This window comes from Ornithodoros turicata, chromosome 8 (genome assembly GCF_037126465.1).
Source record: "Ornithodoros turicata isolate Travis chromosome 8, ASM3712646v1, whole genome shotgun sequence".
Taxonomy (NCBI): domain Eukaryota; kingdom Metazoa; phylum Arthropoda; class Arachnida; order Ixodida; family Argasidae; genus Ornithodoros; species Ornithodoros turicata.
The window spans coordinates 32,829,060-32,841,706 of record NC_088208.1 but is presented as its reverse complement, the minus strand read 5'-3'; the positions used below and the strand labels follow the sequence as shown (position 1 = coordinate 32,841,706).

The window sequence follows — 12,647 nt, the reverse complement described above, 5'->3', positions numbered from 1 at the left end:
AGGAAATTGAGGTTAAGCATCGCGGACACAAATATTTGTATTTGCTTCATGTTACTGCGCTTAGGCGGAGAGACGAGACGTCATCCTTGATGAGCGCTACGTTCGGTAATTATGTATGCATGCGTATAGCACGGTATGTACTCACCCCGTCGCAAGCGAGCTTACAAGATCCAGTCGCGTGTTTGCAGCAGGATGGTCCTAATGAGAGACGAGAATTAAAAAATGGTTAGGAATCCGATCATAGTAAGTTCACTTTGAACACTATACCGACGAAATCTCGTGTCTTTAGAGTTCCACCAAATTTATGTCATTGGAATCAATCCATTAATTAGATCAAATAAAAAGCTCTCAAAATGTTAATTCTCTGCGTGACGCGTAAGTATCACAAAATTAATTCGGAGTTCGAGAAGTACGACACCTACGGTATTAAAGATTCCATGCAGAACTTCAGCATCAAGCTTATTTGAATAATTTTCAGCGTAAATTTAAAATTGAAAAATTTTCAGTATATTTAAGGAACCTCATTCGCGAATAAACTCCCTCACATATTATTTCTTCCCCCGTACTAGCATGACTGAAATAAACTCGCTTCGTCTATATCAAGTGCGACGAATGTTGAGCAGTCTTTTGCGACTCAGTGTCCTTTGCCCACTTGATGTGAAATACACATTGGACTTACGCGGTACTTTCCCTGTGCACTGATTTTGCAGCTCTCTCATACTTGAGCCCCAACAGGGGCTTGTAGTAGTATATGCAAATAAATAAATAATAAATATATTTTGTGCGCAATCTGCTACAAATCTGGGAACGTTGTTCCTGGAAGGTCAATCTCCGTCTGTTCACCGCGGCTGCTGGCAGACTTCCAACGTGGGGCGCGGAGCGGAGACTGGGAAGGTGCGCGCGCGCTGTTCCTAAGGGACGGTGACGTAAGAGCTCGCGGTGACGTCACTTACTCTTACAAGTAAAATAGACACAATTTGTTTATTCCGTAGTGGCAACTTAACTGACGCAAAATACGTGTATAGGTCTGATACAGAACGTTATAACGACCGGTCCAATGCATCAAGTACACCATGAACGACGCTCTAGGCGTTGAACTCTATTGTTGCCATAAACGTGTAAAACCGCGGCAAGTTATCGGCCGCGCGGCAATATTGCTTGTGCGTAGCGTTATATAACCTTGAGCCACGGCGTTCGCTCTTTCCTGTTGCTGTCCAGGGCCATAAATTGGACTCAAGTGGATCGGGGCAATAGATAACAAGTACGCGCCGGTGACGTTTATTGCGTGAGATGCACAAAAATCAGCATGAAGTTTCATGCGCTGTGAAGCTATGTGAGAAATTTCCGGCCATTCATAGGTTTTCTTCTCTTTTTTTTTTTTGCGGTGTATGCAAATTGGCATGCTATTAGAGCGATGGCTTTCTATAGGGCCAACCACCTTGTAGGTCCGTCCGTGACTTTACAGGGCCAAGTGACAGTGGATCAACCACGTGATCTCCAGACTGTTCGCGGTACGCTGAAGTTGTGTAACTGCCGTTTCACGAAACATTAAAAGGTTTTCAGTAAAAACGATTATAGCATTTCAAAAAGGGTGTTGCCAGAAATTCCCCGACAACGATGTCCCGTTTAAAAACCGTTTGGCACAATGAGGAAAGATGCAGCCATAAAAAAAAATACTTCATGCTTTTGTATTTTTCATGAACACTGCTCGCATTTCGACTTATTTTCAGAATATTTTCCCAATGATGATAATAGTGCACACATTATTTTATTCGACCGGACGTTTGTATTTAAAATGATTTCTTCTCCCTTTTTTTTTAATTTCAGGGGTTGGGGTGGGGGTTTAGCATGGAAGCGTCAGAATTCGGAATCCACCGCTCTTTGTTTTTCCAGTCCAATCCGGTCTAGCAGTTGTGTTGTCGGCAGCACGCTGCGCAGGATTACGAAGTTTCGAATTTGCGCACTACTTTACGCAAACACGTGCGTCACAGTACTTGAGTACGGTCTTTGACGAGTCTCTTTCTCTGTGACGCCGAACCCCGCAGAAGCCTAGGAGGCTATTATTTCGCATTGCCGAGTCATTTAATGGTTCATGCCCCTTTGCTCCCATCGCGGTATCATCGCGGCTATTTTTACACAAAGTCGCTCGAGAAAGCCTCGGTTGTAGCATCACCGGGAGACTCTCTCACGTCGAGCCTCTGCGGGCGCATTGTGTATCCTCAGCGGAAACACACAATCAGGAAAGAAACATTGTGCGTGGCCCGCTAATTGGCCCTACGGGGATGGACGCTAGGGTCACTCGGCACGGTATTATCGTCGCCTATTATAATGATCCGCGCGTTACCAATCTTGCGATCCACACGGGAAATACGGAGCACGTTCTTCGTAGGTCCATTGTTCTTCCAAGCTGGAGCTGATCAGCTCCTGGATTCTATAGACTCGTTGAATGTGTGCTGTGTGTGCCCCCCAGCGATTGCGACATTTTGCACTCACTTGGTCGAAACTTTTGAACTACATGTTGAAGTCCATTATCATCTCTGTTCATCATCTCTTTGTTTTCTCATCATCTCATCATCTGTTAGTACTTTCTGTGTGTAAGCGTACTGGGATAGCCAGTTCGACTTCGTCGAAACTCACATCACATCCTGGTATGTCCATCTGGTCACGCAGGTTCATCATGTAGTTCCTCCGATCGTACTCGCCCCAACGGTGATAGTATCAACATACATCGAAATTTTTCTTTACCGAGAGTACCCTTGCGTGTGTGCATGTCCGAGAAATCACCTTCGTCACTCACTAGCATGCCCGAGGATTTACTACATATTTGATGGTTTTACGTTCGTGAACTGGAAAACATGTCTTATTATTAACAAAATATTCAGCGGCACACTAGATATTGCCGAAGAAAACGTTTGATATTTCACATTCAACACATGGTATTGTCATCACGTACGTGTTTGTTGTTGTTACTGTGATTCAACGTTCGTCTAAGAACTGCGTAAAAAGGTGCGTAAAAAGGGTATCCTTTTATTGGACATCGTTTCCAGTCGCGCATCCATACTTAAGGAACTTGAAACGGTTTCTGCATGTTAAGTGAAGACGTCTTCACTTACAAGGGGTTTATTAGGACGCCTTAGTAGCCAACATAAGCCTTATGTCGAAGGATTGCCCTCCTACTGCAGATGAACAGTCTCTGTTCGAAGTATCGAGAGTTCTTTTTCACTCTGTACCTTCACGGGATCACTGGGTCCTCAATTGATTTGCCATTTCGTGAACACCGTTAAACATATTAGTAGGAGCTATTGTAATGTAGTGTCTTTCAGGTATTATGCCTGCTTTGACGCTGGACGTATATTAATGATACGTTTGAAAAACGCATTTCAGTAGCATTTTTCCAACCAGAACTTAAGCGCGACAGTCCATACCTAGGCTAACCAAGAATAGATCTCAGCACATTCTAACCACGTGTTTCGGATTGCCCAACCACAGTTAAAACGTTACAAGAGTAGAACAACTATTGCTAAGCCTTCTAAAGATTCAATATCTACAAGCTAGTGGTGGACCACGCTTTATCAGGTCCTGATGAAGCCCCTGATGAAGCTCGGTCCACCACGTTAACGCTTGTACACATTAAATCTTTAGAAAGCTTGAGTGTCATTTTTTGAGTGTTCTACTGCCATTTCGGACTTGACTCATCTTCGTATTCTAGTTTAACTGAGCACAAGTCTCAACACATCCTAATCACGTGTTGTTAGGCTATACGCAACAACAATTCAGACATTACAAGGGTAGAACAACTACATTGTTTCAACATCATGCCGACGGACGAGCTACTTGTATATACAGGTCACTGGTTAAAAACCTGTTCCGTTCAAATCTTCGCACATTTTTGATCCACTTCTTTTAGTGCAAATATGTGTTTTCTCCCGAGTTGAATCAAAACCTTATTTGCTTTTCTCGGTAACTTATTAGCGTTTTTATGTTTGCAATTACGCCATCGGTGAGTGGACGCCTTGAAGATACGGCGTATCAGTGCACATTAATTAGCGGTACCTGGGAGTCGCGTCACGTCCTTTGGCGCACATTACACGGTTTGTTTCATTTGTTTCTTCGCGCTTTGCCTTCTTGACTGCAAAGACACAGTCCGCTGTGCACTTAGAAGTGGTTCTATAAAAGTGTCCTTTTCATATCTCAGTGTACAGAGACAGGTTTTTTTTCTTTTGTCTCGTGCATGGGTCAACGGCAGTCGATACCAGTATAAGATCCCAACTGATTCTGCGGCCATTTATGGTGATTGTGGCATTACGTGTGCCCTTGCACTTTTAATTACCCACATCGAAAATAAATTGTTCTGTAGCCCTTATGCAGCGCTCTTTCTCACGGGCGGAGAATGCATGGAGGCATACGGAAAACCGTCTCTTCATACACGGCGTCTAGAGCTCGTCCTGTTGCTTCATGTTCGTCCGTCGTCGTCCCTCAATGTCAAGGAATGTCACCGTGTCCAGTTTAGGAGCTCATGACAGTTTATGACTCTGACGTTTCAGGGGGTGTTAACGTAATCTGTATTGCTCACGTGGTCGCTCGACAGTTTCAGATGGAAAGGGCAGTAACAATATTAGTATTGCATGTTGTACCAGTAGTGTATGCGCCATGCCAAGTATGTTGACAGTTTTAAAATTCGTTCGTACAGTAACAAAGACTTATTCGTGTGCAATTATTTTTAATGTAGTCTTTGTCGGTAAGGGCACCATCACAATATAACGCATTTCAGTAGCATTTTTTCCAACCAGAACTTAAGCGCGACAGTCATACCAAGGCTAACCAACAATAGATCTCAACACATTCTAACCACGCGTTTCGGATTGCCCAACCACAGTTAAAACGTTACAAGAGTGGAACAACTATTGCTAAGCCTTCTAAAGATTTAATATCTACAAGCTAGTGGTGGACTACGCTTTATCAGGTCCTGATGAAGCCCCTGATGAAGCTCGGTCCACCACGTTAACGCTTGTGCACATTAAATCTTTAGATATAAGTGTTTGTGTTGGCGAAAGCGTCCGACAGAAAAAAAAAAAAGAAAGAAAAACAATAGGGTAACATGATCTCTGAAATGTCTTGTGATGTTTAATGTGTTGTTCAATATGTCTGACTACTCTCATGGCCTTCGTGTCATCTTGTTGGGTTACGGTTTGTTTGTGCAGTTCAGGGCTCAGTCTGAACTTCTCTATATTGTCAGAGCATGTCATTTTCATGTGTATGCACCTTCGCACGTTTAGTTATTGTTCGCTCTAGTTATGTACTATCTGAGAAAAAGAAGAAGAAGAAGAAGAAGAAACAGAAAAAAAAAAAAAAAACGCCAGCGGAGAAGAGTTGTGGTCACTGGTTGACTCACTACCGTGCGTTAGCAGTGCCGTAAACAAAATTTTCGCTGGCCACTTCACCTCGAATTTATGATCAGATGTTTCTTTGAATTAATATTTGCTCACCCGAGCTTCAAAGCTATATTTCGTTTCATAAATCTTCATACTCTGGGCTGGTAAGTCGATAATAATAACATGCGTGCCCACACGTATTTACGAAAGATGCTGTCTGTAATCCGTATCAGTCGCACACTCTAGGAATCAACAAGTGCAGTGCGATAGTTGTCAGTTAAGCGCAAGTTGGCAGCAGAGATGTAGTAGCGAGGCAGTATGGGTCGTGCGTGCAGGCAAACCACTCGGCAATAAAAGGCAACCAACCAACCAACGGACCGACCGAAGAACCTGCTATCAAACATTGTTTTGCCGCGGATATCGTTTTGTTGTATAAAATATTTATGTGGGCTATTTAGTTGTGTATCCATAATGAATATCAGCACAGTTAGGAATTAAACTTGCGCCAAAAAAAAAAAAAAAAAAGTAGACAGGAAAACTGACACCAGTGTCAATGCATTATGAACGTAAGTATTTAACAATAGTAAGTATTTAACAATATTCATGGAACGACGTTCATGTAAGTTCTACCAAATAGGGAATCAACGTAAACACTTTACATTACTTACCATATTTTTACAATATTTACTACAATGTTACTATAGATAACATAATAATGGATGTCTTTATAATAATGAAATTTGTGACATTGACGTTTCTGATTGTACAGTGTTTAACTAATAACTTTGGGCTGTTTTGAACTAAAAATTGTGCCATAATAGAAAGCCATCGCGCTGTTTATGGACAAGCCAATAAAACTATATATAAAACTATGGCTGTGTGCAATAACGATGTAAACCAATCTGCATCGATTTTGAGAGAAGCCTTTAGAAGTCAATAAATAGACCTGCTTTGCATACATATGTAAAAGGACATGTGCACTGCTACATTTGAAAATGGGTGCAGTAGTTTCCAGTTGAAAAAGTTCATTACTTCCTGTTTTTCTTATTTCTTCAAAGTACAAATTTTCACTTGCATCATTATTGCAGAGAGCCATTCAATTATGTTTTACAGAAGTATATGTAAAAATTTCCACAAACTACATAGAACCTCTCAGTGTAAAGGAAACTGTGGTGCATTAGAACTAAAGTTTTCTCTATGGTTTCACGAAAGGTGCACAAACAGTGCACTGAAAAAAAAGAAAAAAAAAGAAAAAAAAGTGGTAAACACGTGTAGTGTCTTCACTCACCTAGCGCGTTGCACACACTCCAGAGGATGGCAGAAACGTAAGCGATACTCCACATCGTCCCACAACGTCGAGCACATGACTAAATTCCAAACAGACGGTCGCCCTGTTTCCCCGTTGGCGCGCGTCTTTGCTGGGCTCCGTCTGCTTCAAAGAGGCGCTGCTGTTCTTCGGAACGCGCCAGAGAAGACAGCGCCTCACTACGGAACGCTGCACAAGTTCAGCGAGTTTCGGTTTCTGTTTTTGAACGACTCCGCTGCCCTTCGTGTTGCCTGCTAGCAACAAGTACGACACAAGATTTTGTGCGACTCCATGTAAAGCATACGTGAAGCTACAAAAGCTACAATTATGATGACTTTTAGGAACATCGTAGTGTGGTGCCCTCTACAGTGTTTTTTATCGTGAGCGCCACCTCTCGAATGTTGACAAAGATGCTTCGAAAGAGTGACTTACAACTTCATTTTAGATGGCGCCAGCTGTCTGAACACAGCGCACCAATTTAAAATGCTGTGAAAGCCCAAGTGAACACTAAGTTTGTCGAAAAAAACATTTTAACTTCAGCAATCATCCATCATCTGAGGTGGGAAATACCCTGTTTCGACACAATTTTTTTTAATACCTTCGACTGTTAAAACGAAATAATTGTCGGCATTGCAGACTTCGGATCACTGTTATTTCTCATGATAGATGCTTGACGAAATGCGGACTGTTGCAAGAAACCTTGTAGGTTAATAAACAGTAATTTCAGTGTTTTTATCTCATGATTTCGATGCATGAAGTGGGGGTCACTGGGGAGCAAGCTTTTCCACAGGGCATCTTTACTAAAGAAGGATACTTTACAAAATTGTGTTCTACTTCCAAGCAGTGATTGGAAACGTTATCTTTCTAGTTAATTTCGGTTTACAGTCGAACGCTAACTGCGCAGACTCGGGTGCACCATAACAAAATTAAAATTTCGAATATAAATTTTTTCGAATTGGTTTATGGTTCATAAGCATGAGATTTAATCTACATAGTATATGCATTAACAACCGTTGGTATAATTACACCTCAATTTATTTTGCCTTTGAATTGGCGATTTTTTTATTTTGATTTGGTTTCATTTTATTTCCGAAGGAAATGAGGGCCAGGTACAAAAGGGATTAGGATCCCTGACGAGGAACCTGGTCCTCTACAAGCAGTCACAGCGATTTGGTGTGCAAAATCGTCCAGGCGTTGTGTACGACAGAAGCATGCCATTGTAATCCATTTATTTATCATCGAAAAAGGTTCTGAAGAAAAAGAAAACAATTAGTTACTGGGAAACATACCATTTGCAATACCTCCATATTTTATACCTAGGCTGTAAGGAGGATGACCTCCCAGGGTGTTTTATGAAGTCGCCCCAGGAGGGTCGATCCACCCCTCCTTCCCAAATCAACATGCAACCATACGCTAGACAAGAAAATGGCGCCAACCAACAGACGTGTTAGACAATTAAAAAATCGATTTATTGTACATGTGTGCCCATATTATACCTCTTTCGGAAACTCGTGATACATATTTCTATCCAAGTGAAATACCTGACGTAGTTAACGCTTGAGTGTGATTCATATAAAAAATATTCTTGAGAGTGATGTACTTAATCTCTGTCAAGGTGTTCATTTCGTAGAAGAAAACCATGCATGACAATTATAACTATAATACTCACGCAACGGAGTATATTAATGTACTCACATACGCATGCCAGTGAAGCACTTTTTTTTTTTAAAGTGCGTTTCAAGCACAAAGGCGTTGTTGTCTTGAGTAATCCTGCAAATTAATAGAGTGGATGCTCAAGAGAATGACACTGCCAAATTATCATCGCAGCCGTGGCACGTCTAGCAATAACAACAAATAAGTCATGATGATGATGATGTGGGATGAGTGTAGTTCGCCGCTGAGGCGGCACCCTATCACATTGCTTGAGAGGGAGAAGATGGTGAATGATGATGAATGTTCAGAGTTCATGAAGTGGCCCTGTTGCTGCAAAGAATGCGATGAAGGCTTGAAGAGCTCGTAGCTGATGCGCTGGGTTGGCCGGAGGCCCAAGCAGTTGAGGAAGGGCAAGTGAGGGTGTCCCAGTGGCTTCAAGTTGGCGCTGGAGGTACGTCTAAGGTTTGTCTGGTAAATCTGGCCTTGCCACTATACGGGGCATACATTGACAAGAGACCTGTAATTTTAATGAATCACTTAATTAATCCCAGTGCTGCCTTTTACTATATCCCCTTATATTATAACTGCACGTGCAGGCTGTGAAGACGTCTGCGATGTCACGCTAAATGGAGTACGTTAACGTGCACAAATTGCACACAAAACGAGGAGCACCACCACCAACAAGAACAACAACGAATAAGCAATGATGATTTAGTGGGATGTTTCGCCGCAGAGGCAGCACCCTCTCCCATTGCTTGAGGGGGAGAAGATGGTGAGTGATGATGAAGAAGAATGTTCAGAGGAGCACACGTCAACTTTCAACGATTGATTTTATTAACTAAAACGTATGTACCTCGTATGTACACTTTTGCCTCGTCCATAAGACGTCTCGCAAGTCTGTTTCGCGATAACGATTTTTAGAACAAGTTCTAGAAATGCGGCATGTTCTATCAACATGTCCAGGTGTGAGTGCACGTGTTCGCAGGGACGGCACGGAATCCCTCGGTCAAGTCAGCTGCCGTGATTTCACTTCATTTCGAGATATAGTCAGTCTAAAAAAAAAAGTATCCCCTCCGATGATACGTGTGTGGAGCTTCGCGCACTTGCACAGAGAGTATAGCACTTCACAAGGCTTCCATGATTCACGATTCACATGATTCACATATCTGTGATTGTCGTCGTGTAGTGTCCAGGTTGGAGTAGTGGCGCCACGTGGGGTCGTACCAAAGCACGCGGCAACAAGGGCGACAGAGGGTACGCTTTAAACGTCGAGTTCCAACAACATTATTTTTTACGTTTGAGCACTGAGGTGCTGGTAGAGTTTCCTTTGTAGAGCTTTCACACTTCGGGAATCTCAAAGCGTCTCGCCCCGCTTTGTTAGTAGTAAGTACAGATAGGGTTATAAAAAAATAAATTAGTCCTCATGTTGTCTTGGCTGTTGTAAGTGTGCAAAGGAGCGCCTGAGGGTAAAGGATAAAGGCTCGTAAATCTTACTTATCTGTACCATTTAATTGTTACGTACCAGTTCTGAGCACGAAAAAAAAAAAAATAAACCGAAATATAGTAGCACTTGTAACGTAGGACACTCAACAGCTCTCACGAATATGAGTTAGAAAACCGGGATTATTTAGGAACAATCTGCCGTTTGCGTCTTGTCATCGTCCAACAAACGAAGGACAGCCTTCTATAGTTGTGTATTAATAAAAGAAAAAGACAGTTGCGGGCAAGTTGCACTACTCCAACCCTCCACGACACAAGCAACCAGATGGAAGGACATCGCAGAGAACCCTGAATTCAGGATGCCGCAGTTTTCCTTGCTGTCCTCGGATATCTTCAACATTCCTCCGTGTAGGAGTATCACGGATGCCCAGCAGGCCCAGCTCCTCGGCAGTGTGAGCGGTGCCTATGGATGATACGTAGCGTGGAATGCCTGCTGTGGACAACAGACCTCCGGGCGCTTGGTGTACGAACAGGTCATCTGCACTGGCTCCGTTGTAGTGAGACAGCTGGCGAATTGGACCCGGCAGCGTTGATGCCTTCCTGGATAAGCGACACGTGCGTTAATATCAAATTTAACAAGATGCTTTATAGAAACAAAATTCAGCGAGCACACCGTGTTTATGTATGATAAGTTTTAAGAAAAATCGTTCGCGAATCTGCAAGTGGAAGGGTTGAGTAGATAGTGTTACACAAGTCTTTTCTTTTCGAGTATTTTCTCAGCAAAGGGCTCGTAAACAAGATTGCGGCGGTGGAGCAAAAATACGTTATCAAAATAATTGTTCGTTTCTGCGGTTCCATTCTCAAACATAAATCGACCCAAGATGATGATGATAGCAGGGAAAAAAAGTGGATATGTAGAACCCATTGCAGAGACCCAAGGATACCGGTGAGGTAAATTAGCCGTTATACCATGATTATACACAGCCGTTACAGTACGTGGGATATTTAAAACACGTCTGTCAGACGAAAAAAAAAGAAAAGAAAACGAGAACACGCCTTTTATCCCCCAATATGCGAAGAAGTGATAGCGATAGCTGTATCATCTTCGCGCAATCGGGCGCACTGTTTTCACGGTTCTGTTAACCACACACACACCGTAAAAACACGTGAAAGCGTGCGTGCGGTTTCGCGTTGTGCTCCACTTTGTGTATGACTGCCCTCACGAGCAGCAGTGGTGCGCCGCGCTTGCACAGCCACATGTTTATTTCCCTCTCCCTGTGCTGGGATTGACTACCGCGCTGGCCAAGGGCGGTGCAGCGGGTAGTGCGAAGTCTTATGTGTGATGTCATTGGTGGCATCCAACTGTACCACGTGATGCTGTGACGTCATTCCGTTTCTGCTGGGCTCCCCATAATCACAGTCAACGTCGCAAAACGTGCTTGATACAGCTTTCGCTGCAAAACTATGTAGCTACAGACGGACTTACCTGGGGTTGGCCCGACAAAGCTATCGCAAAAAAAAACAACAACAACAACAAAGAAACCGTCCAGTGCTTTTTGTGTGCGAACATTGGAGACGGGATTCAACGTTCTTCACAATACATTTTTCTTTCGAAAGCGAAAATGCTGGATGATGTTTTTCCTTTTCTCAGTAAAACACGCGAATAAAAAGGTTGGCAATCTTTCCCCCCGTAGATGAGCATTCACCTTTTCAAGTGGGATCTACGAGAGCTCAAAGTAAGACTTTTGTCTTTTTGTGGGGGAAGAAAAGAACGGATCAGGAATGGATGCGAACATCGCGAGCAGGTGTCGCAGAAAAGCAGCACTCTTTCAGAGAGTGCTTTGCTACCGTTTATCCGAAGGGACTTTGTTATCCATCACGTTTGTAAGTACAGATGCATCGAACGAGGCTTCAGGCCGGCTTCAGGGGGAATTGTGCGAACATTCGTCTGGAAAGTCTGCAGGAAAGCCCTGGGAAAACCTCAGACAGCACAGCCGGTAACGGGATTCGAACCCGCGTGACCTCCCAGTGTCGGTGTGGGAATAGGGTTCAATTACATCTTCTAGCCCCTAAATTGCAATTACTCCCATTTCGTGGATAGCGAGCCTAAATCAGGGCTAACCTATCCCTTCTGTCTTCCCTTCTTTATTTATCAGCATTAAACATATTCCCCCTCCCCCACCATTTTAGTCCCCTGACCCTGAAATTTACTCCGGAGCACTGCAAATAGTCCATGCAAGCTTCGCATAAGCTTCCGTGCGTTTAGTCCAGAAAGGGACAATACATATAGTCCCCAAGAGGTGCAAGATTACACTTTTTTCTGCTTAGGGTGCACGGCGTCGTTGCTACGGGCAGATTCACACGCGTCCGCGAAAACAAAAACAAGCTGAAATGGAACCGATGTGGATGAATATCTTATTTACCTTGTCCTCCTCCGTAAACGAAAGAAGCCTATGGTGTTTGAACCATTGACAACAGACTGCTAGCACACAAGAAGACAGAGGAGGACGAGACACACCAGCACTCCCCTTCGTGTTCTGTCTTTTTGTGTGTTAGCACTCAGCCGTCAATGGTTCAGTATCACCAACTAGCCGTAGGATGCTCTCTTCTATGATGTTTGAGTACTACTAGAGTCACTAGATATGCTTCGCTTCAGAGTATCAACACTGAGTTCCGAGAGCGAGCATGCGCCATTTTGTTTCCGCGCTACGGTAGCCACGCGCACTTGGTGCACTTTAGCGCACGACGCGATCTGTCGTGGACTGTATGAAAAGTTCCTTTCTCTTGCAAGCGGCTCGTCAAGGTTGACGGCCTTGAGCTCACCTTGACTAGTGTCACGAAATAGGGAACAGAGTAGCGACACTGAGCCGCGCCGG

At 43.4% G+C, this 12,647-nt stretch overlaps 2 protein-coding genes and 1 long non-coding RNA gene across 5 annotated transcripts in view; 1 reads left to right on the top strand and 2 right to left on the bottom strand.

Annotated features, from left to right (window-relative positions):
• The window catches only part of LOC135367032 (reversion-inducing cysteine-rich protein with Kazal motifs-like), a 50,834-nt gene extending 44,042 nt beyond the window's left edge, over positions 1–6,792 (bottom strand). For both annotated transcript variants that reach the window (XM_064600094.1, XM_064600095.1), the window contains exons 1-2: positions 6,661–6,792; positions 146–198 (exon numbers count right to left, since the gene is read on the bottom strand). In XM_064600094.1, the coding sequence (XP_064456164.1) occupies positions 146–198; positions 6,661–6,715 (108 nt within the window). In that variant the 5' untranslated portion in view covers positions 6,716–6,792. The remainder of the gene's footprint in view (positions 1–145; positions 199–6,660) is intronic.
• The window catches only part of LOC135367034 (uncharacterized), a 688,737-nt gene that overhangs the window by 5,332 nt on the left and 670,758 nt on the right, over positions 1–12,647 (top strand). The window lies entirely within an intron of this gene.
• The window catches only part of LOC135367030 (neuroligin-4, Y-linked-like), a 261,876-nt gene continuing 258,371 nt past the window's right edge, over positions 9,143–12,647 (bottom strand). Inside the window, exon 11 of one of the 2 annotated variants that reach the window (XM_064600093.1) lies at positions 9,143–10,371. In XM_064600093.1, coding sequence (XP_064456163.1) covers positions 10,065–10,371 — 307 coding nt within the window. In that variant the 3' untranslated portion in view covers positions 9,143–10,064. The remainder of the gene's footprint in view (positions 10,372–12,647) is intronic. The other variant, XR_010414340.1, reaches the window with a different exon arrangement.